Raw genomic sequence first — 24,641 nt, forward strand, 5'->3', positions numbered from 1 at the left:
TAAGATGGGGGATACTTGGCTCATCAATATAACATGTGAGAAGGATCTTGGAATTGTCGTTGATCACAAGCTGAATATGAGCCAACAGTGCAATGTGGCTGCAAAAAAGGCAAATACTATTTTAGGCTGCATTAACAGAAGTATAGTTTCCAAATTGTATGAAGTATTAGCTTCCCTCTATTCAGCATTGGTTAGGCCTCATCTTGAGTTCTGGTCTCCGCACTTCAAGAAGGATGCAGACAAACTGGAACAGGTTCAGAGGAGGGCAACAAGGATGATCAGGGGAGTGGAAACAAAGCCCTATGAGAAGAGACTGAAAGAACTAGGCATGTTTAGCTTGGAGAAGAGAAGACTGAGGGGAGATATGATAGCACTCTTCAAGTACATGAAAGGTTGTCACATAGAGGAGGGCCGGGATCTCGATCGTCCCAGAGTGCAGGACATGGAATAATGGGCTCAAGTTGCAGGAAGCCAGATTTCGACTGGATATCAGGAAAAACCTCCTAACTGTTAGAGCCATACGACAATGGAACCAATTACTTAGAGAGGTAGTGGGCTGTCCGACACTGGAGGCATTCAGGAGGCAGCTGGACAGCCATCTGTCGGGAATGCTTTGATTTGGATTCCTGCATTGCGCAGGGGAGGGGGTTGGACTCGATGGTCTTGTAGGCCGCTTCCATCTTTCCTATTCTATGATTCTATGAAAACAGTAAAGCTTGTCCTAACTATTGTATTTACAAAATATTTTCTTGTTTTTGTGTGTTAGTTCAATTTTCCCTTTGTTGAAACTTACATTGTCGAAGAAGTAAAACTCCAGGCAAGAACTAGAAAGGAATGCATCTCTAGAGACAACTTGAATTCTGTAGACTCTGCAGAAAAGAGCTACCCATGGAATATAGATGGAGATTTAATGGAATGGCCATCAGAAGTTCATGTTCGGTAGGATAAAGTGTAGGACAAAGGAAAAACATTATTCTGTGATGTATTGTTTAACTCTTGGAGTCAATAAACACTTGAGGCCATATTTAAGTAAACTGCAAAGTTTTGCATATCCTGCAGGCCAGAAAATGTTTGAAGTTAACTACAGTAGGGCCCCACTCATACGGCAGGTTACATTCCAGGCCCCCGTCGAAAAGCGAAAACCGCCTGAAAGTGGGGCCCTACTGTATTCCAGCTGCTGCACTCGAGCTGACAGCGATCAGCTGTAGCACGCAAGCTCCCCGCACTCCAGCTGATTGCGCGGGGAGCTTCAGCTGTCGTGTTCCAGCTGACAGTGATCAGCTGTACTGCGGGGAGCTCACGCGCTACAGCTAATCACTATCAGCTGGAGCGTATCGGCTGGAGCTCCCCAAACTCCAGCTGATCGTCCCACTGGCGCTGCTGTATTAGCGGAACGCCCAAAAGCAGGGCCCTACTGTATAAAATTGCAATTGACTGTTACACTTACTGGCTGTATCATGTTTTAAACAAGATTGTGGAAATATTGGGATAGTCTTTTCTGTGTCTATGTTTTGATTTCATAACAAAATGTTCAGCAGGCCAGTGGAACTAGCATGAGATTCCAAATCATCAGAAAAATGTATCTACAGAAGCTATTCCAGTTTTAGTTGACCGACGTTTATTTGTCATGAAGGATAGACAGACCTCAAATTCTCTGTCCTTGCAAATTTCGCGTGCTGTGTTTAGTATCCATGTTATATAGTTCAGAGTCAACTCAATTTAAGCCATCCTGCTTAATGCATGAATAACCAACCCCAGAGACTAAGATAAGCCCATATAATCTAAGAAAGTAACTTTCATATGAGAAATGTTTAGATAGTAAAAGGAGGATTTTTTAATTTTCTGTAGAGTTGATCTTACATGTAAATCTGCTGAGATAAAGGGTCATAGTAATACTACAAAAGTAATGGATTTCTTGTTTTCTTCCTATTTTCAGGGTACATCCCCGATTAATTAATCTATATGGCAAGAGTGTCGATGCAGTGGATAATCCAAAAGGATCATGCAGCTGTCTTTAGAAGCAATTTATGCAGAGAAATTACATCTTTTGCAGCTAAATCTAAAACCTCAGTTGCCAGTTGCTTATGATATGATAAAATGGAGCAGATTGAAAACAAAGCTTGTATGAGACAAATCCCAATACATAATATTTCTGCAGGAAAATTGAGTAATTCTTGGAAGTCTGGATCCTGTTCTGCTTAATAAACAATTTCCAGTGATTAAGGAGGGAACTGCACAGTAGAGTGGGAGGACGTGGGTTTGTATGTGACCTTCAGGAGAAGAGTCAGGCAGCAGAATATGGTTCTGCTGATGTGTCCCTGCTTCTTTCAAAGTGGATGTTTGGATGCAGATTTTTGAGCAGGCCATTTAAGCTACATGCTTCTCCCCCACCCAAGCTCCCATTTATTTGCTCAGTCATTCTAGCTTTTCATTGCTATCTTATTTTTTATTATTTTGATTGCTTTAGTTCTGCAAACCATCCTGGAAATTTCAGTATCACACAAAATAAGTGTGTTCCATTAGATATTTAATGACATCCTTAAGCTTTACACTACTTTCCATCCCTTCCTAATGCAAATCAAAAAGGCTTAATTTTTTTATTATGGCCTTGTGAGAGTAAGTAATATTTGAGTAAACATATTGTGGTATAACGGTACTTAGCTATATATTTAAGTTGCAATCCCATGCACACTTAACTGAGAGCAAGCCCAACTGCATACAGTAGGATTTACTTCTGGCTAAACATGATTGCATTGTTAATCTTCGGGGGGAAATGGACTCAACAGAATTAGTTTTGTCAAGTATTTCCTCTCCTAGCAAGTATTTTGAAATAATTTGACCATTATTTCAAATATAAAATGTTCATTTTATTGCAGCTGGACTCTGAGTAGTTACAATTGATATTATGTGAATTTTTATTTAACTGGCAGAAAGTTTTTAAGTTGATTGGCTATCAGATCTTATTTGTACTCAAACTTTTCTTGTGATTTTTATAAGAACATTTGATCTTTGTTTATAAGTTAAGTTATGGCAGCTGTCTAGATACTTATTTATGCATTGTTTCTTTGGTTAAAAAGTAGATCCAGATCACTTTTGTACCACATTTCAGAGTATTTAACACTGTTTTAAACTTTGACTTGTGACAACACAATGACTTTGAAAGTGCAGTATTTCACCTTTGTCTTGAATCCTATTCTTAAGTTGCAAGATGATGCTTAAAATATATTGTATTGAACAAAAAGTCTGTTCTAAAAATAATTTCAGACCTCTATATAAACTTGTTCTTAACAGTTCAAAATAAATAGAATGGAATGAATTGAACATTACACTTCTCTGATCAGACAAATTAATGGGAGAAGACAAGACTTCATCCGATAAGAAAATCCATTACCTGCAATCTGAAGACTCCACCTGAAAAAAGTTCACAGAGGCCTGGATGTGAAGGTATTGCTTCATGAGCACAAGGGCCTTCCATTTATACAAGGAGAGTTCTGCATAGGGGAGGGGAGCAGAACAATTATCCAAAGAATGGAAGTTCCTTGTATTCACAAAGCAAATACTTAGGATCTGGCAGTCGTAACTTCAGTAAGGAGCACAGCAATGCAAACTCCTGAACTGTTGTGCTGGAGGGGTGTGGATGGGATGGAAGCCCTCCACGCAGCCCAGTCCAATCAGCAATGGCTATGCCGGTCCATCAAGCTCCACTGCTGCCATCCAAGGGTTTGGATTTACTCTTAAACCACTATCTTTTACAATGTGCAAAATAGATAGTGTTGTGGTACAAGGACTAATTGTACATGTATGTGTTGGGGTAGAGGAGGATTAAACATCTGCGCTTATGTCGTGTCTTGGGTCCAGGTTTGCCTTGGAAAAAAAACCCCAGTTTGTTTTTGCAGTCCCTACAGGCCATAATAATTCAGGGAACTTACAGAGGAGAAAAAGGCTACATGCTACTGGCATGAGTGACCAAACTTGTCTAATTTAGTGCCATGCATTTCATACAGTTGCATATTAGATAACTTCAATTCTCTTGTAGACAAAAAAAAAAAAATGTTAAGAACTGAAAAATGTGTTCATCCTGCATGGTTCTTAAAAATCATAGAGAAGGTACTATCGAGTGCTGTGTTCCAAGTCTATTAACAATATCTTTATTATATATATATAAAACTTGATTAGCTGAATTCCTAGACAGTGAAGCTATGCACTCTAATTCAAGTATGATTCACACTACTGGCCAAAACGTTTTAGCAAGTAGCAGCTCTTCCATAGTGTTTACTTGTTTTCATTGGGTTTCTTTGCTTTTGAACCCAGAGACTGGTGATCTTGGTTATCTTTGCTGTTCTCCTTCACACATTCTATCTTTTGTAGCATAGAAAGCTGACGAAGATGAAATCCTTCTTCTCACTCAGATACATGACAAGGACTTAGGATTTGTCCATTCTTGTAATCGGTGCCTTTGATAAAAATGATCCAGTACTATTTAGGTAGAAAATCTCTTAATCATCACTGCTGCCATTTTGTTTGCTGTTTACATAGCTCCAACTTTCCCTTCCATTCGGTTCTTGAGGGAGAAGTTTATACTTTCTTGTAAAGAAACCAACCTGGAATACACAATATCAGAACCAATTAAAATTTTGGTGAATTCACAATTCCAAATTTTATTTTTTCCTGTCTGCAGAAATGTTTAGTAAAAGGCAAATGACTTATACAGACTGAAGAGAAACCAGAGTATTCACAATACTAACTTATTAAATTTTATTTTTAAAAGAATGGGCATGATTCATCCAAAAGTAAGCACTTAAATTTTCATTGATTTCAATGACATGTTGAAACATGTTTAAAGTCTTGTATTGAAATAAATGTACTGAACGTTGTCTCAGTTGTGCATAAGTTAGAACAGAGTCTCTCCAATTCCATTTCTAGCATATACTAAACATCTTTCAAAACAAATATGTAGACATGGACGAAAATGTTGAAGATGGTATGTAGCAGCATATTCCAAGGTATTTTTGGTCCTGATCTGTCTATGTGGACAGAGCCCTCTTCCAAAAACAATCATGCTGAAGCACCCCAATCAGCTTTTGGAAAAGGAATCTGCATACAGTGAAACCAGACCCTAAATACGTGGGTAACCACCTTGCAGCTGCCCTCAATTTTTCTGGAAAACAACTCCCATCATATCTGACCATTGGCCACGCTGGCTAGAGCCAATGGGAGATGGAATCCAAGAACATGTGGCCGCAGCTTAGTTGCCTCTGGTCTGAACTGTATCTGCATGTCTGCCCCTCTCCATTACACTTTTTGTAGTAGTTCTGCAGCTTCACCAAGATACAACAGTCCCAGTAGCTAGAAGAGGTTCTGGTGCCTGCTTTTGCATGCAGATGAATTGTGGTACTTGACATGGTGTACTGAACAAAAAAATGGAAGATGGCCTGTTTTTAAAAAAGTAATAATGACTATGGATACCAATATGCATATTATGGAAGGACAAAAAAGAAGGCAAAACTAATTTGCACTTTTTATGGTTTCTGACAACATTCAGAAGTCTAAGAAGTTTTTCCACAACTTAAAAGGAATTAATGCTTCTGCTGCAGTAAGAATTAGTGGTTTTAAAGCCCAGACCACTGCACAGGCAAAACACTTTCTTTAATTTGGATGTCTAGTTCAGAAAGGTATCTCCGTTTCCAAAGAAGATCTTTTTTCAGCTGTTGCCAAGAATTATTAACAACATCTACATAAATGGCACTGTAAACTCTAGAATGTCGATTATGCAGAAAAGACAATAAGTTGTTCAGTTAGATATGACCTAGGGGCTTTGTTTTATTTATTTATTATTTGATTTATATCCCGCCCTTCCTCCCACCAGGGGCCCAGCCCTTTGTTGCCTAACTTCCACAAGTGTCTTTACCCAAGAGGTCCAAAAGTCTGATCCAGCAGCCATGTGATAACTCATCAGTGGGCTGGCTGTTTTGGAAGTGAAACTAGGAACTTTTCTGGGAAGGGGGGTTGGGGAACATTTATCCTTTATAACACATTTCTCCAAATCAAATAAGGACTAAAGCCGCCTCCGCCGCCACCACCACCCTCAGATTAAAAAAAAAAAGGACTTAAATCACTCAGTGTAAAAACTGTTTTTTAGAATAAATTTAAGGAGTATTGTTTGTCTTCGGGGGGGGAAGCAAAAGCAAGGATAACTTTTCCATTATGATGAGATCTAGAGAAGACAGACAAAAACAAAGGAACATATGAATTACAACTGAAGTACTTGCCTTCCATAAAATAAACGCAAGAAGCAAAAGCAAAGTAATTCCAACTATTGAACCTATTCCAATAAGCAGCACTGTCACACTAACTTTTGTCTTTTGGTTATGAAGTCCCTCCAGAATGACCTGCACAAATAAAAAACATACCACAAAGGTTGTATTCAACATAGCACAAGGATTCGTTCTTGTGCAACAAAACAATCTCTCCTCCTCCTCCCCTGTCGTGCTCCCTAAATCTCTTCTGGGGGTTCCACCAACCCTCCAGAGCAGATCTGGGGACAGTGTGGGCCTGTGTGAGGAGAGAAGAGGGGGAGGGCAATCCCATTATGCCAGTGCAACTTTTTAGTTGAACACTGCCCTGAGTTACCATAAGTAGACATGAATTCAGAATTGTTCTGTTTCGCTTCTCATACACCTACAAACAAATATGGCTTGTATACATATGGCATATTGCCTTCAATTGGGTCTTGTTGAGTTTTCATTGATTTCAATGACACTTTCTTCTAAGTTGTGTTTAGGATTTCCAGCTAATAATCATACAATAGAGGACCTGAGTTTCTGCATTGTAGATACAGTTTTCAGCATGGTATCTTTCAGGTTCCTGAGCATACCTCCTCCTAATAATCTTGGACCAAATGCAGAAGAAGGTTATGCATCTAATACTAAGACCCTACCACTACAAAACTGATGATCAAAGCATCTGACCAAAACCAGGTTAAAAGTTAACACTGAGTACCAATAGTCCAATCATGTAAGGATGCTTAAGAATATTTCCAGTCCACGTTTTAAAACAAACTGACTTGATTTGCACTTCTCAGACTAATACGAGAACTGGAACACATCCTTCACTTTCTGCAATACAGTTTTGACTAAAAAAATTATATCAAAATGCATATATTAGGACAAAATGTTATATATCCTTATTTCTTTGTATGAAGCCCAGTCTAATCCCAGCAGTCCTTTCCTTCGTTGCATTCTTACCCAAGCTAATTCTGGAAGATGCTGCAAAGAACTTCATACTGAAGATATTTCAGCTAACAATTCAAATTTGCCTGATTTGTTAAATCATCTAGCAATTTTATAATAAGTTAAATAATTATCATGCTTGCTCATGATGAACTTGAAGAAGCCAGAAGTTTTGGGTTTGTAGTAAACTATGATAGTTTACTGCTAATCAAATGCCATTTAACAATACTTACGTAAGTACTTTGCTTGTCCTTGTGCAGTTCAGTGACTTTGGGATTTTGATCTGCTGAAACTTTCCCTTTTACTTCAAATATAAGTGCCGAAGCTTCATCCTGTTTTTAAAAGATATGTTTATGCACTCAAAACAAATGCTATGTGGAGGATCACATGAAAGGAACTAATAAAGCTAAAGAAGACCAACAAAGCAATCATAATGCCAAAATACAATTTAAATAACATCCCAGAAGCATATAAAGATCAAATAAGGAACAGGTTTAAGGCTTTAAACATAGTTGACAGAGAACCAGAAGAACTAGAATGAAGTCAGAGACGTTATCAGGGAAGAATGCAAAAAGACAATACCTCTAGTTAAAAAGAGAGAAAGACCTCAATGGATGACTGAAGAAATTCTTAAAATGGTTAAAGAGAGAAGGAAAGCAAAAGCAAAAGGAGATAGAAAGGCTGTTAGAAACCTAAATGCAACTGTACAACGACTAGTACGTAGGGCCAAAGAAAACTATTACAATAGTTATTGTACAGAAATAGAAAAGGACAACAAAATGGGAAGAACAAGAGCCCTATTCCAAAAGATTAGAGAAATTAGAGGGAAATTTAAACCAAGAGTAGGGATGTTGAATAATCAACAGGGGAACACACTGACTGACCGAGATGAAATAAAAGGAAGATGGAAGCAATACATTGAAGAACTCTATAAAAGAGATGCCAGGATGACAGATTCATTCACAGAGGAACATTTTGATGAAGAACCAGAAAGTTTAGAATGTGAGGTGAAAGCTGCTCTTAAAGTTCTTGGAAGAAACAAATCACCAGGAATAGACGGCATACCAATAGAGTTGCTACAAGCTACTGAGACTGAATCTGTCCAAATTTTGACAAAAATTTGTCAAGAAATATGGAAAACTAAACAATGGCCCACAGACTGGAAGCGTTCAATATATATCCCACTTCCAAAGAAAGGGGATCCCAGAGAATGCAGTAATTACCAAACTATTGCCTTAATATCCCATGCAAGTAAAGTAATGCTCAAGATTCTACAACAAAGGCTCTTACCATATACGGAGCGAGAAATGCCAGACGTCCAAGCTGGATTTAGAAAGGGAAGAGGCACCAGAGATCATATCGCAAACATACATTGGATAATGGAACGGAGCAAGGAATTTCAGAAGAAAATCACCCTGTGCTTTATAGACTACAGCAAAGCCTTTGACTGTGTAGATCATGAAAAACTATGGAATGCTTTAAAAGAAATGGGGGTGCCACAGCATCTGATTGTCCTGATGCGCAACTTATACTCTGGACAAGAGGCTACTGTAAGGACAGAATATGGAGAAACCGATTGGTTCCCCATCGGAAAGGGTGTGAGACAGGGTTGTATTTTATCACCCTATTTGTTTAATCTGTACGCAGAACATATCATACAGAAAGCAGGATTGGACCAAGATGAAGGAGGTGTGAAAATTGGAGGGAGAAACATCAATAATTTAAGATATGCAGACGATACCATATGACTAGCAGAAACCAGTAATGATTTGAAACGAATGCTGATGAAAGTTAAAGAGGAAAGCACAAAAGCAGGACTACAGCTGAACATCAAGAAGACTAAAGTAATGACAACAGAAGATTTATGTAACTTTACAGTTGACAATGAAGACATTGAACTTGTCAAGGATTATCAATACCTCGACACAGTCATTAACCAAAATGGAGACAATAGTCAAGAAATCAGAAGAAGGCTAGGACTGGGGAGGGCAGCTATGAGAGAACTAGAAAAGGTCCTCAAATTCAATGATGTATTACTGAACACCAAAGTCAGGATCATTCAGACCATGATATTCCCGATCTCTATGTATGGATGTGAAAGTTGGACAGTGAAAAAGGCGGACAAGAGAAAAATCAACTCATTTGAAATGTGGTGCTGGAGGAGAGCTTTGCGCATACCATGGACTGCGAAAAAGACAAATAATTGGGTGTTAGAACAAATTAAACCAGAACTGTCACTAGAAGCTAAAATTATGAAACTGAGGTTATCATACTTTGGACACATCATGAGAAGACACAATTCATTAGAAAAGGCAATAATGCTGGGAAAAACAGAAGGGAGTAGAAAAAGAGGAAGGCCAAACAAGAGATGGATTGATTCCATAAAGGAAGCCACAGACCTGAATTTACAAGATCTGAACAGGGTGGTTCATGACAGATGCTCTTGGAGGTCACTGATTCATAGGGCCGCCATAAGTCGCAGTCGATTTGCAGGCACATAACAACAACAAGTGATAAATGCAGGCTCAGGAACCCGCTTAAGCCATGTCCAGTCAAAGTTAAGCACTGTTCCGTTGATTTGAGAGAGAGAAGTGCATGTTTGAATCCCTGCCACTGAAATTAGTGGGACTTCCAAGCATAGTTTTATTTTGTCTTAAGAGAGGTATCTGACTCTTGGGGACATGCGTTTAATTATAATTATTTAAATATTAAAATATTTACCATGTTCAACAGTGAAGGAGTTGCTTCCAGCTGAATGTGAACAGTTGCTTCTTTTCCATTTTCCATGTTCCCAAAATTGCAAAGTATTTGCAAACAGAATGGGTCATGTTTCATACAGTACTTCAGAAGAGAGAGAATAATAATATGAAATGCAACTGCGCACAGCTATTAATTTTTCATTAAAAAATATTGTGACTGACTGCCCTCAGGCAGGGATTAACAAGTTTTCTATGAACAACTGTGACAATTCCTGAGACCCTTGAGGATAAGCTATAATTGTTCTTTCTAGTACTGTTACTATTTTACATTCATTCAGGTATGACTAGTTAGATCGCAGGTGTCATAAAACCTATTGTACTACATTCCGTCAGTTCAGGGCAGCATTAGAACACACACATTTAACTTTGTGTTAAAAAAAAACTTTAGCAAGGACTTGTCAGGTTTATGCAATTTCTCACAAAAGACTACCAGTACTGTTGTTAATCACATAAAATATTCCAGCACTATTTCTCCTAGTTGTAGCCACAAATGTGGTTTTATTGTTTTTAATCTATCCTTACAAAAGCTTTCCAGTCCTTGCAAGTCCCATCTTACAGATGGAAAACGGGGGGACTTTCTAGTCAGGAAAACCACATTGGCTTGTGCATTAATTCCAGGTTGTAGAGAACACACATGAACATAGGAAGCTGCCTTGTTCTGAGTTAGAGCATTGCCTACACTGCCTGACGGAGGCTCTCCAGCAGCTGCAGGCAAGATTTTCTTCCAACCCTACCTGGAGACGCCAGGGATTGAACCTGGGATCTTTTGCATGTAAAGCAGATGCTCTCCCACTGAGCTACAGCCCTGCCCACAGTCATTTAGAAGTTTTGATAAACCTACAATAAAGGCCTGGTGCACACAGAATGTTCTCCATCTCCTAAAACCATGATTTGGAGCCTAGGAATAATACATTGCACTCCCTCTTTTTCTTCCCCTCCCCTGGAGCTACACATATAATTTTGGCACTGATCTCACTAACCATGGTTTGTTCTGAATCAAAACTTGCAACCAGAGTTAAAAAGCTGGTTTACATATTTCTGTTTACACCTTCCTAACGGAGGGGGAATTTACACATGGAAGAGGAAAGAGTGTGCGAGCCCATAGCCTGCTCATGATCTCTAAACCAGAATTAGGCCTGGCACAGACACAATGTTTCCAATTTTTCCTCACAGACTTACAGAAACTTCTAAAGCACCAGGGTTATGACACAAACGCATCAGACCCAGGTGTCTCAGCTACTCTGCGCTAGCTTAATTTGAAATAATCAGTTGCATGAACACAGTGAATGTCATGCCATTTCTGACAAATATGTTACTGTTCTGGCAATTGGGTAAACCTGTGTAACAGCAGGACTGGCTACAGAGGTTCAAGCACTCCCACCTCCTTGTATCGGAGTGGGGAACCAGACCCATCTCCTTCATCAAGGAAGCAGAACACACGGTTACCATTAAGCTGAGGATGCGGGGATGGGGAACAGCACAGAAGTCCACACAAGAGCCTTGCCAGACATGTGGAAGACAAGGGTGGAAAGCAGAAAAGGTTCCAGGATCACCCAGAGCCTCTTGCTGCAGGATTTTAAGAACTGTTGTCAAAAGATACAGTCTGAACATATAAATTAAAAGTACATAATAGAAAGGCATAATGGGTTTGATCCAGAGTGTTCCTTCTGCAAACAGAAGGGCTTCTTCTGTTTATGGAAGGGCCTGAGATCCAGCAGGAAGCCATTTTTACCAATTCCCTCTCCTCCTTGCAACTCCTTTCCACACTGCTGGTGGTTCCTCCAGTCATCTGGATCAGCCCTATAGAGGACACAAAGAGCTGCAGGGGGAAAGAGGCAATGGGGGAGGGGAACAGTCTCTTCCCCTTGAAGTGGATCTGCTCACAGACATTGTGGATTCAAACCCATATCTTTAATGAAACTTTAAAAAAATTAAACAAATGATTGAATAAAGTCAAGAAATTACCAGTTGCCTCTTGTCAAGCTTTGTGAAGAATGTAATGAAATCTCTCAACATATGTTCATTTGTTTTTTGTAAAGTGCAGTTTCTTGTATAATTTTTGAATATACAGTATCCGTCAGTTGTCTGCAAATGAAAAACAAAGCTATATTTTGGTTTTCAGATACAAAGAAGGAGACATTTCTAAACTTTGAGTGTACCTTCCTTCCAAATACTTTTAAGCTGCAAGCCTAACCATGTCTACTCATAAATCCTATTGAATTCATTGGAGTTTACTCCCTGTGGGGTTAAGATTGCAGCCTTACTTAGAAATAAAACCACATTATTTTAACAATATATTTAGTTAGCAAAGTAAAGGTAAAGTTGTCTCCGCACTTATAGTGTGAGTCGTTTCTGACTCTTAGGGTGACGTCTTGCGACGTTTACAAGGCAGACTGTATATATGGGGTGGGATTGCCAGTTCCTTCCCCGGCCTTTTCTTTACCCCCCCAGCATATGCTGGGTACTCATTTTACTGACCACGGATGGATGGAAGGCTGAGTGGACCTCGACCCCTTTTACTGGAGATTCGACTTCCTCCTTCCGTTGGAATCGAACTCTGGCTGTGAGCAGAGCTTCGGCTGCGTTACCGCCGCTTACCACTCTGCACCACGGAGGATCTCTGGTTAGCAAAGTAACCAGTTCTAAAACAGATTAGCTTTGGGAAAAGAGAAAAACAGGTCTAGCATATACTCTTTATCCATGGCTAAATTTGACCCACCTCTTTCTCTTCCTCATATTTACCTTCCAACTATGTTGTGTGGGGGGCTTAGGTCTGCAAAGAAAACTAGGCTTGAACCAGCTTTTATGCAGGGCTCTGTGCCACCTCAGCTAATGGGGATGTGGCATCTAGAGTAGAATGTTCAGACCTTACTGGGAATTTTTATTAATATTATTTATCAGTCTGTGTCTTAAGGGATAGGGAAGAACGTGAAGGGGTTGCATAAAATAGCACATAGTGCCCATTAACACAACTGCAGGACCCAAGATATCTGCCACATGCAAATCTTCATGCCTACACTTGGCATATATGACCACTTGTGTGACACAGTAACCCAATCCCACCTGGCTACACAGCTGCAACCTCAGTGTTTTGCTGCTTTTTTTTTCCCCATTAATTTTTTTATTCAAAGTTTCAAAAAACAAAACAAAACAAAAACAAATTAATAACTAATACAATAAAATAAAATGTTGACTTCCAATTTGTCGCAGATCAGTTATAGGTCTATAATATATAACAAACCTGTCTCTTAATATATTACAAAATCACTTTCCTCCAGTAGTTATCTTAATTAATCATTAAATCTCATTAACATCACTTTATTCTTTCCGCAAAAAGTCAGAGAGGTTTCCAGTCCTTGAGAAATATATCCATCGATTTTTCTCCAAATAAACATGTCGATTAATCCATCTCATCAAGTCTGCTAGGTCCAGTAATTTCAATAGCCATTCTTCCATTATCAGTGTTAATTCCATCTTCCATCTTCCATCCTTGCATCCATAATAATCTTGCTGTCATAGTCATAGTCATATAATAAGAGTCTGATGGGAATTTCCTTCCTCACAAATATTTCCTTGCCATCAATTCTGAATGTGTTACTGAAATGTTGTTGTAAAGTCATATCTCTGTTCCTCTTTTTTACGAAATGCACTAGCACATCTCTTGAGAGTTTTTCCATTGTCACATATCTGTAATTAATTCTATAAATTTTCTCTATTTCAAGCTCCATCACATCATTCCAGTCCAGAATTTTTTTCGAAACATTGATAGCTTTATCTCTGATATCTTCATCAATTTCTTCAGGGACAACACTGAATTCCAAACAATAATCTTTATCTCTAAGGTCCATAAACTCCAAATCTTTTTCCAGTTCCACATTTGATATATCTGTTCCAATCTCCAGGACTTGCATCTTCCCTTTAATTTTTCTTTCTTCTTCTATTGCTTGTCTAGTTATATGTTTGATCTCATCAACCTCCTCTCTCATAAAATCCCCTATTTCTTTCAGCTCCTGCTTCATTTTGCCAAATTCAATTTTCATCTCTTGTTTGCCATGTCTAAGTTCTTGTTTCATTATCTCAATCTCATCCATTATTTTCTGAAACATATTTACTTCCAGGGTCTCAGCCACTTTCTTAATTGTCATTTTTAAAACCAAGAAGAAGAAAAAAACCCTTCAATTTCCAATATAGCACTATTCCCAAGCAAAGAGCAATTTATTTCTTTTTCCAGCAACAAAGGAGTTAATATTCCAAACCTGATGACATCATAATGTAGACAGCACAAACTGCCTTATCTCTTATGTGTCCAAGAATGCAAAACAAATTTAGTTCACAGCATTCAAATAGTTAATGGCATAAAGAACAAGCAGATTCGTCAAAATGAAGTAGACCAGAAAAAATAGTCCCAGACATATAATACTCAAAAGTTCATATAAATCAAAATTTTTCTCCTCAGATTAGATATCTCTCATCCGTTTGTATCTTTATAATTCTCAATTCCAGGCCAGCTTTTTGCAATAAAAACAAAGATAAGCTATTTCGATTTCCTTCCACCTTAATTCCGTGTATAAAAGAGAAAAGTTATAACTCACCCAGGGATTCTTTACTGCGGATTCTTTTAAGAAATCTCTTTACTGCAACAATTTAAGCCAAATGATAAGGATAGAAAGAAGAATGCTTGCCTGTTAGAATCTGTTTTTCTTTGAAGAAAAACGTCTCGCTTAATCAGTTTGAGCTTGCTTGAAATTCCTTGGCTCCGTCCCATGTTGCTGGCTGGTCCTTTGTTCATAGGCAATCCTAATGAATTCAAGTCCCCCAACAAACACAACGAAGCTTGTGGATGATCTCTTCGTTTCTCCCTTGCCTGGGAGAAAGTTTTTACCAGTCAAAAAAAACCTTTTGACTGGTTTTAAAACTGAAAAAGCTTCCTCTGAGACGAGAGCTCGTCTCAGAGGCAGGCACAAGCGAAGCAATCCTTCCCGGAAGTCCAGTGTTTTGCTGCTTTCATGCAAGACCATGACTTTCCAGTTCTGCATAGGCATACTGGCCCTTCCACCTAATCTTGCCCATTTTTTGCTATGGGCCACAGCACTGAACCCAGTGCATTTTAATGCATTTCTGAGTCACAATCATAATTGCTGGAAACCACAGAGTGCTGTTTCATTCAGTTCTTGCTTGCAGGATTCCCATAGGCATCTGGTTGGCCACTGCGAGAATAGGATGTTGAATTGGATGGGCCACTGGCCTGTTCCAAAAGAACGCTTCTGTTCTTAACATGTTTGCAACCATCAGATGCTGCAGTACTTCAGCTGCAAATGCTCAGGGACCAGTTATGCACTGCCAAACTAGACAGCAGGTAGGAGAAGAAAACTATAGGCATTTTGGGCCAATTAGCAGCAACCTCCAGGCAGAACCCTTCTAGTTCCAATTGACCACTGGAGGCCATCTTTCACACTTCCTCCCATAAAATTACCAGGGCTTGCTGCAATTTTTCAATCTGAGCAAATCATCAGAGGAAGACACTCAGGTCCTCCTCAGTACACCTCTATAACCTGCTGTTTCTGCCCAAGCACTTGATCCTCAACTTTGTTCCGATCTACATTTCCTTATCCCATTTGCCCACTTTTCCATGGTCAGATCTGTTGGGTTTGATCTCTCACTTGCCCATGGATGTCCACCATCACCAGAGCCAGCTCTTGTCAAGGCCCAGGACACAGCACCTGACCATCACAGAATTATATCATTTGATTGTAGCACTATGTGAGGAGTTAACACTTGGGAAACTTGAAACAATATGTCACATAATGAACTCCTGGTTCATAATGTAAACCAAGCATACCTTGACATCCAGAACATTAAACAGCTTGATGTCTCTTGGAACAAAAGAATTGGGTATCTGTATCATCATGCTTACATTAGGAGCCATACTTAGTCCTGGATTACTGACCTAAGGAGTAAAGTATACAATTATGGCTGAACCTCGTCTCAAATTAGAATTCAAACCAGGCACACGCTGTCATGCACACACACAGCACGCACAGACAGACACACATGGAAATTTCAGAAGTTTCCCTTTGAAAATGCTAAGAGTAAATATCTGATATTTTTGTACTCTGAAATAAACACTGTATGATATATTCAAGTACCCAGGTTGTATATTTTTACATATTTTAGGTGTCGAGTAATTTTTAAATGAGGCAAGTATCATAAGCCCACCAGAAATGGAGTAAATTCAAATTTTATAAAGGTTATAGAAGAACAAGTAGGGCCCTGCAACAAAACATTGCAATGCAGTCTTGCTATCTAGACACTCCCTTCAATTCCTTCCTGGTTTTCTTCTCCCATTCCCAACAGTCAGTCAGCATTCTGTGCCCACTGAGCACGGTTAATCTGCACTGGGCATTTTATTTTATTATTATTTCTGGAAATGGGAGGAAATTAGGGGGTGGAGTGGAGACACGTGTTAAAATACAGCTATATTTATAAAATCATTTCTCCATTGATGTTTTATGGGCAGTGCTCCCAGTCGTCATCCCCAGTGCCTAGGGACATTTAACAATAGTTTGTCAGCTTGGACCAGGAAGAGGTATTTTGGAGGAGGGGCAGGATAGAATTAAATTGTTATTGATTCACCCCATGCTTAATGTGCCATACCACTCTATACAGTGTAAAGTGGGTAGTTTAACAACAACAACAATAATAATAAAAGTGTAGGGAGAAAGCCAGGCCAGTCAAAGGCCACATCCACACCAGACATTTATTGCACTTTAAACAGTCATGTCTTTCCCCAAAGAACCTGGGAAGTGTAGCTTGTGAGGGGTGCTGAGTAGTATTAGGAGACTCCTATTCCCCTCACAGAGCTACAATGGGCAGAGTGGTTTAACAGTCAGCCCCTATTCCCAGAGAATTCTGGGAACTGGAGCTCTGTCAGGGGAATAGGTTTCTCCTCTTAGCACTGTTCACAAACTGCACTTAACCAGATTCTTTCGGGGAAGCCATGACTGTTTAATGTGGAATAAATGGCTGGTGTGGATGTGGCCAAAGTCCAAAAGGTTAACAAGCTGTTCAGTGGAAGTAGCCAGAGGGGATAGGGAAGATATCTATTTCGCAGCAGTGCTAAGAAGGAGGTGTTGGTGGTTGGTTTGGCTGGTTTACGTGCCTCCCTCGCCTTCTCAAGGTGCAGGCTACAACCCACGTTGTCACAGAATACGTTGTAATATTCTTAGTATCTCAGCATTCCATGAGAATTATTATAGGGCTGATGATGAGGCCCCCCCAAAACTTTTTAGTTTTTCCCCTGCAGATTTGTTTGTACTTGTACTGTCTTGTGCATGGGTGGCAACGTTTTGGCTACATAAGCACAAGCATGGGAAGACTTGAATCAGCATTAGCATATAGATTACACCTCTCAGTTGCCATCCATTTCAACTTTTTCTCCTCCCAACTCATAGCTATGGTAAACAAATTAAAAATAAGGAGCAAAATTGTCCAAAAAAACTATTTTCAAGGGAGGTGTTTCACTCCGTGCAAATGTGGCTTTGTAATTGGAAAAAATGTAAATACCATATATTTTTTAACTGAACCTTAGAAAGCAACTTGGACACAACAGTTTTTTCTCCTCATCTGGGGAAATATTGAAGGAATTGTGTTCCAAGAATCGTTTAAGGAGATATAATTGCAAGAGGCACTATAGGCAGAGCCTCGCTGGCCCAGAATGTGTAGCTTTACTGAAATCAACTTCCTAGCAAGGAAAAGCTTTTCCCCATGAAGTGATGGATTTAATTTTCATTTCATTCACTTTTCAAAAACAGTGAGAATAGAATATGTTTCTGTAAGAAATAGCTCTTACATGGAAAGTGAAGTTTATGTTCTCCTTCATGCAAACTGGTGAATTTTCCTGACTGGGTCCATATACAAATGATGTCGGTAATACAGACCTGCAAGAAATAGTTTCCAAAAGAAATGAGAAAAAATGCATCTCAATTAAAATCAGTCACCACCTCCACTGTCAATTAGCTTCCTCTCGTAGCATTTGATGCACAGTTCTAAGAATTGGATATCTGTAATTCCAGTTCAATGGAAAGGAAGTCCTGGGTTATAGTAGCAGCCTGCATAGGGCAAGTGTGACATTGTTCTCCAACTCTAGGAACATAAGCAGCTGTCTTATACTAAGTCATACCATGGGTCCATCTAGCCCAGTATTCTCTATACCAGCCTTTCCCAACCTTTGGGTCCCCAGATGTTGTGAGACTACAATTCCCACCATTCCTGACCATTGCCTATGCTGGCTGGGGCTGATGGGAGTTGTAGTCCAACAACATCTGGGGACCCAAAGGTTGGGAAAGGCTGCTCTATACTGACTGGCAGTGGCTCTCCAGGGTTTCAGACAGGAGCTTTTCCAGCCCTACCTGGATATGCCAGAGATTCTGCATGAAAGCAGATGCTCTACCACCAAGCCTCTCTTCCCTGTCAGAAATCCTCTAATCCCTCTTCACTTATACAGACTTCTTGATTCAAATGCATACAGACATCCATATCTTTTCTTTCAGACATGACTACCCCCTCTCCCAGACAGCTCAGTATTCTAAGCTCTTCTGAGAATTTCTAAGCCATGAAAAGATAACAACGTCATAGAAACATTAACAGTGCAACCCTAAAGTGGTGGTGGAGAGAAATATGAAGTGATTTAACCACCTTATCCAACACCCTGCTGGACTTTTCCAAAAGGCCGTAAGAATACTTTGTGTTCCTCCTGCCATTGCTTTTAGTTTTTCCTCTTACTTGAAACAAAAGACATAGAATGTCCTGTTTTGGCCCTACTGATATTAGAGCTGAGATACCGGTTTAGCCAGGGGGTTGGGAGGAGCTCATGCTATCAGAAAGGGAGGCTCCAACCTTGAAGATCTGTCTCAGATGTTGGAGGGATGATGGTGATGATACTTATTACCACCTTCACCACAAGGTCCCAGGGTGTGTCACAACAACGTAAAATGCAACATTTAAAATAGTTTTTAAAAGTTACAATCATACCTAGTGCAGGTCCCAAAAGTATACATCTCAAGTGTCAAAGGCCAGGGGCAAAAAGAGGTGTGACTTCCCCCATTCTCTCAAACCCATGTAAGATCTGTCAATGTTGGTTCTCTCAGTTTCTAATTTTTCCAGTCAGTTCTTCACATTTCCACAGCAACTTGCAATTTTTTAAAAAAATCCTTAGGAAAATTCTCCAGCATTTTAGTGCAAACTTCTAATAAACACATTTTTGTAAGCAGTTTTGACTAACACACACATTTTTGCAAGCCATTTGTCACTATATAATGCCTTTTTGCATGTTATTTTCACTCATATATTCATTTTTATGCACACTTTCCCTTAACACATGCATTTTTTTAAATATTGTTTGGCAAACTACATTGCAAAATTAGAATAAGTGCAAATTTTGAAGGATGGCTGTGGACCAGTTCCGTATTGTTTCGGAAAGTGCCAATTTGATGGATTCATCTTGAAATGCAAACTGAATTGAAATTCTCACCCATCCCTAATCCTATGGCCCCTCAGACATCCCCCCATGGACCACAGGACTACATCCTAAGAAGAACAAACTTTGGGGGGGGGAGGGATTAAGTACATATCATAATATTTGTAGTGGGACCTCATGGTTTTAAAATGAACAGATTTTAAATATTTTCAATACGAATAATATACCTTTTCAGAAATAACAATTTTGCTGCTTAATTAGGCCTCAACTCTGCATCTTTAGAATACGTAAGGGCTATAGTTGCCTGCAGGGCCAGCACCAGGCATGACTGGGCCTTTGGGCACCAGCCTGCCCCAGGTTTGTGGCTCAGTAGCCCAACTCACCCATATAGGCAGCGCAGGGCTAATAAGCCCTCCCACCTATCTCTCCTGTCCCTGTGAACGGCATGTACACTGTGCGCACAAGTCTCCCATCAACCCCTTAGGGAAGCCCCCATCACCATCTTGATTGATGGCAGGCATGTGCACACAATGCGCATGTCATTCGTAGGAACGGGAGAGGTGGGTGGGGCTTGCATGTGGGTTTATTGAAGCCCACACTGACTGTATGGTGGGGCTGGGAGCTTCCTCTCTGCAATCTGCAGCAGGGTTGGGAGCCACCCTGCCACAGATCGCAGAACGGGAGCGCTACCCTCCTACCCTCGACCAGGGCCCAACCTGGCTGCCCTCTGGCGCCAACCCTGGATGCCTGTTTAGAGTTTCCCCACACACCAATTCTGCATCTAATCCACTTATTTATTCATTTATTATTAGATTTATATCCCGCCCTTCCTCCCAGTTAGAGCCCAGGGCGGCACTTATCATGCTACAATTTCATTTCTTTGAAAAGCTTTTATGCTGCCTTTTCACAAAAATGCACCAGGAGGCATACAACCAATTTTTTAAAAAAAGACACTGACCAACAATAATAATTAGTTTTTAAAAGTGTCATGCCGGCTTCCTCAAAAACCTGAGGATTCAGCTTAGATCTGTACATTGCTTTGCAGTAGATCATCAGCTCCACGCACATTTGAAAATTCATTAGCTTACCCATGAGCATTCAGCTCAACCTCATACTTCTGAGGCAAAGTTAAAATAAGGCTGTTATCCGTCAGTAAGTCACTGTCCACTTCATTTTCACTATGGAAGGAAACAAACATTACAATGCATCACAACACACAATAATCATATTTGGTTAGATACTTTTTCTAATAGTATCACTAAGGGAGAGTATGACCCAGCCAAAGGGAAGCACATTCAAGTTCCACTGGTTTCAGTGAAAGAGTTAAACACATTTGGACTACAGTTTATGTATTTTTGCAACCAAACCACTTTAAAAGGTTTTATTTGCTTTTTGAGGGCTTCTGCAGATTATGTAATATATGCTTTCCTTTGCTTCAGTAACTCCTTGTATAATTCCCTGTTCTGTCTTTCAAATGCAAAGACAGTATTAGTCTAAGGCAGCAATCTGTAGCAAACAACATTTACCAGGTTGCATTGATGCTGATGCTGAGGTCATCTCCTGCCCTGCTAAGTGAGCTTGCATCCAGCCCAAAACTAACATCCATCTGTGGAATAAATGAAATGTTTTAAGGTTAAACGAATGCATCTGTATTTTATCAGTAAGCATATTATATACTGTATTAGTAACATCAGTAGAAAGTATATTGTTGATATTTGAACTGCATGCTGCCTTTGTAACTCATTTAATCATCAACTCAATCCTCAGCATGCATGCTGGGAAACAGGTACTATTAAGTTTAACTGTGGGGGTTGCCATTTTATTCTTTTGGTTTTTACTGGAATGATGTTTTTGTTTTTAACAGTGTTATAAGCTGCTTGAAGACCTTTGGGTAGCAAGCGACTTAACAAACAATAATAATAGAATTCATTTCCTAGTAAGCGTGCTTAGGAAGATTGTTGCTATCTTCAGTCTTGCTTGTCGTCTAGGCAAGCTGCAAGTTTGTGGCTGCATCCATTCCAAATACTTACTTGACCAAGTACACATATACAACATATGGTAAATCAGGAGTGGTGGGACACCAGCCCTTGGGACAGATCTGGAGGGTTTTTTTACTGGCCCTTCAGCCTTCAACCCAATTTATCATGGAAGCAGCACTGAACTCGCTACTGGCAGAAGATTGCGGCACTCCAGACACAAGAAAGAACTCTACTGGCGATGGCCAAGCACTTGGGAAACATCAGAGCATTCCAACCAGATCTGAGTGACAAGGGTAATGGAGAGGAGTAGAGCTGATGGTAAATTGGGTTGTGGGTGGGTGACACTGTGGCACTGTCTTAAACCTCTTAATGCAGCCCGGAACCATAAAAAAACACCACTCTTGCTCTTCTGCTGATCTACAAGGATACAGTGGAGGAGCTGGGGAGGCTCCATGCTGTCTGGACATGTGTGTGTGTATACACATGTATGTTATGCATGCAGGCTAAGTGCGCACATATGGAGTATGCGGCAATACACAACCGTGTGTTGTCTAGTGCCCACATACCCATTTTTGATCACAGCATTGGCATTTGACCCTGGGATTTTTGGACAAGGGTAAATAAAGCCCTTGGGCCAAAATAGTATAGCCACCACTGTGGCAAACAATCCACAAAGAACTACATAATGTGGCAGCATCCCATACCATATGCTGCCATCCTCCTCATCAATGATTCCTTCATTTTGACATCATAACCTAGTCTATAATTTTTATTTCTCCCCAAAGCTCTGTTGCCAGAGAGATGGAAGTATTATGGAAGTAATGTGTGCTGCCACAGAACCTAGCTGCAAGACTATATGCTATTTGTTAATAATAAAAAGGATGGTTTAGATATATTCTTGTGAGAAAAGTGCATATTTGAGGTTATTCATCATATTACATTGGTTGTGTTCCTTGGTGTAAATCAGGGGTGGAGAACCTGTGGCTCTCCAAATATTTTTGGACTCTGAATCAGCCCCAGTCAGCATGGCCAGTGGTCAGGGATATAATGGGAGTTTTAGTTCAACATCATCTGGAGGGTCACAGGTTCCCAACCCCTGATGTAAATGATGCTGAAGAAAGGAATTAATTTAAAAATATATAAGATTTTTATCTTTAATCTTACCTTTGACAGGTGATCTAAATATAAATATAAATATCCAACACTGCAGTCGAGTCTCACGGAATGACTTTCTTTTTCCGACACTTCACAATGTGTTTGGGTTTCTCCCTGTGATAACATACAATGTCCTGTTCCTTATGCCCAATTTAAAATATTCAAGGTGCTCTTCATATGTCACTTAATGAATTGATTTACTTGTTCCTTACACACTAAAATATAAATTCTTCATCTTGGTAAGGAAATAAATGCCCTTGGGATGGGGGAGAAATTTGGTATGATTCGCATTTTAATGCAAACGTATCTAATTTGCACTTTCTGAAGCAAAACATATTGTAGGGATATCGAAGGAAAAAATGTGAATAAAATGCATATATTAATGAAAGATCTATTAAAAAGTTCTAGATCAATTTCAACTGTGATTTAGATATTTTATGTAGACAGCTCACTAAGATTTTTGCTTACAGCCTGGGATGATCACCCTTGGCTTTAAAAAAAGTAGTAGGCTATAACTGAAAACGTCTTAGACAATATTATAGAATTTCTTTATTTTTATAAAAGATATTATTAAATTATAAAGAACATATACAATTAGGGGCAAGATTTATATTGTCATATTTGCTCATTCTGGGTAATAGCTCACAACACACACACACACACACATATACTCAGTTCTTACCTGCTGTAGAATTTTGGTGAAATAAAGTCCTTTAGGGAGTTGGATATGAAGGGCAGTTTTATAGGCATCATCACCAGCATTGTACAGGGTAACATTCAGAGTTAACGTTTTCATACTTCCCACTGCAAGGTAAGACTTCTTTTCATGAGGCCTATAGGAAATGAAAACATTGCTTTTGATTTAATATCAGCATATGCAAAAAAGTTACTCAAGAAATGCTCAGGCTTTCCTCTTAAGCTCAAGGTTTAAGCTCTAAGTCAGTGGTGGGGAACCTTGTAGCCCTCAAGATGTTGCTGGATTCAAACTCCCAGCATCCCTGGCCACTGGCCATGTTAGCTGAGGCTGCTGGGAGTTGGAGTTCAGCAATGCCTGGAATGCCAGAGGGTTGCCCACCACTGCTCTATAATAAGGTTAGAAAATTTCACTGGAAGAAAGGAACTTTGCTGCTAAGGGAACAAACCAACGCTTGTAAAATAAATCTGCTACACAGGACTACTTTGTGTTTGTGGGGTAAGAAAACAGCTTCTCTGTATAAGAATGTGATTGTTATTATTATTAAGTTTATTATTACCGAAGATACTTTGGTTGTCTGCAGGGATGTGAACAGGATTTCCTGGGCCCAGTACACTGTGTATGTGGATTGGGCCGCCTATGTCCCCCTCCCCCGTCAATCTATTGGCAAGATCCAGGACCAGCTCCTGCTGTCTGGGGGCCTTGGGCACAGGGTATCAGCGAGCCCTTTGTTCCCTCCCTTTCCTCCCCAAATCACACCCTGCCTACCTTGTGGCCCCATTCCTTTAAAATAAAAGAAATTTTGACCAATACAGCAACACCCTCTTGTCAAAGAAAAATATAAACAAATAGAGTAAATGTACCTATTTTGTATGCCTCAACTCCATAGGATTCATTACAGTTTACCATGCTAATTACAGGCACGTTATACTAATAGACCGGAATGTTCCTGGAATCTTCCACACAGTGTGCAACCTACTGAGGAATGATGCTCAGTCTTGGCTGTTTCTGTTTGTTCACTTTTCTACTTTAATGTTTTCACACTAAAAAGAACTGTGTGTAGGGGCATAGAATCCACCCTTTACTGTTTTTTTGCAAAATACTTTGGGGAAAAAAGCATTTCAAATAAACATAACATTTCAGTTCCCCATAAGGATTTTCTGCTCATGACTTATCCACCAGTACTGCAATATTAAAAGGTACTCTAGGACTAATCTAATAATACCTTATTATCACATGGCATCTTTATATCAATGCACCAACGTAAGCCAAAGATGGGATAGTAAATGGAAGGCTGTACCCTTAAACTAAACACTGTTTTAAAAAAGGTTCAATTCCATTTCTCAATAA

At 39.7% G+C, this 24,641-nt stretch overlaps 2 protein-coding genes across 4 annotated transcripts in view; one reads left to right on the forward strand and one right to left on the reverse strand.

The window, feature by feature from the left end:
* Positions 1-3,161, forward strand: part of CERKL (ceramide kinase like) — a 66,888-nt gene extending 63,727 nt beyond the window's left edge. For both annotated transcript variants that reach the window (XM_061608291.1, XM_061608292.1), the window contains 2 exons: positions 767-939; positions 1,937-3,161. In XM_061608291.1, the coding sequence (XP_061464275.1) occupies positions 767-939; positions 1,937-2,018 (255 nt within the window). In that variant the 3' untranslated portion in view covers positions 2,019-3,161. The remainder of the gene's footprint in view (positions 1-766; positions 940-1,936) is intronic.
* A 964-nt stretch (positions 3,162-4,125) lies between these two features.
* The window catches only part of ITGA4 (integrin subunit alpha 4), a 98,826-nt gene continuing 78,310 nt past the window's right edge, over positions 4,126-24,641 (reverse strand). For both annotated transcript variants that reach the window (XM_061608290.1, XM_061608289.1), the window contains 11 exons: positions 23,280-23,430; positions 22,607-22,711; positions 20,990-21,069; positions 20,552-20,641; positions 17,838-17,925; positions 15,828-15,935; positions 11,954-12,073; positions 9,951-10,070; positions 7,463-7,561; positions 6,270-6,389; positions 4,126-4,601 (listed from right to left, as the gene is read on the reverse strand). In XM_061608290.1, the coding sequence (XP_061464274.1) occupies positions 4,497-4,601; positions 6,270-6,389; positions 7,463-7,561; positions 9,951-10,070; positions 11,954-12,073; positions 15,828-15,935; positions 17,838-17,925; positions 20,552-20,641; positions 20,990-21,069; positions 22,607-22,711; positions 23,280-23,430 (1,186 nt within the window). In that variant the 3' untranslated portion in view covers positions 4,126-4,496. The remainder of the gene's footprint in view (positions 4,602-6,269; positions 6,390-7,462; positions 7,562-9,950; positions 10,071-11,953; positions 12,074-15,827; positions 15,936-17,837; positions 17,926-20,551; positions 20,642-20,989; positions 21,070-22,606; positions 22,712-23,279; positions 23,431-24,641) is intronic.

Source organism: Rhineura floridana, chromosome 2, assembly GCF_030035675.1.
Source record: "Rhineura floridana isolate rRhiFlo1 chromosome 2, rRhiFlo1.hap2, whole genome shotgun sequence".
Taxonomy (NCBI): domain Eukaryota; kingdom Metazoa; phylum Chordata; class Lepidosauria; order Squamata; family Rhineuridae; genus Rhineura; species Rhineura floridana.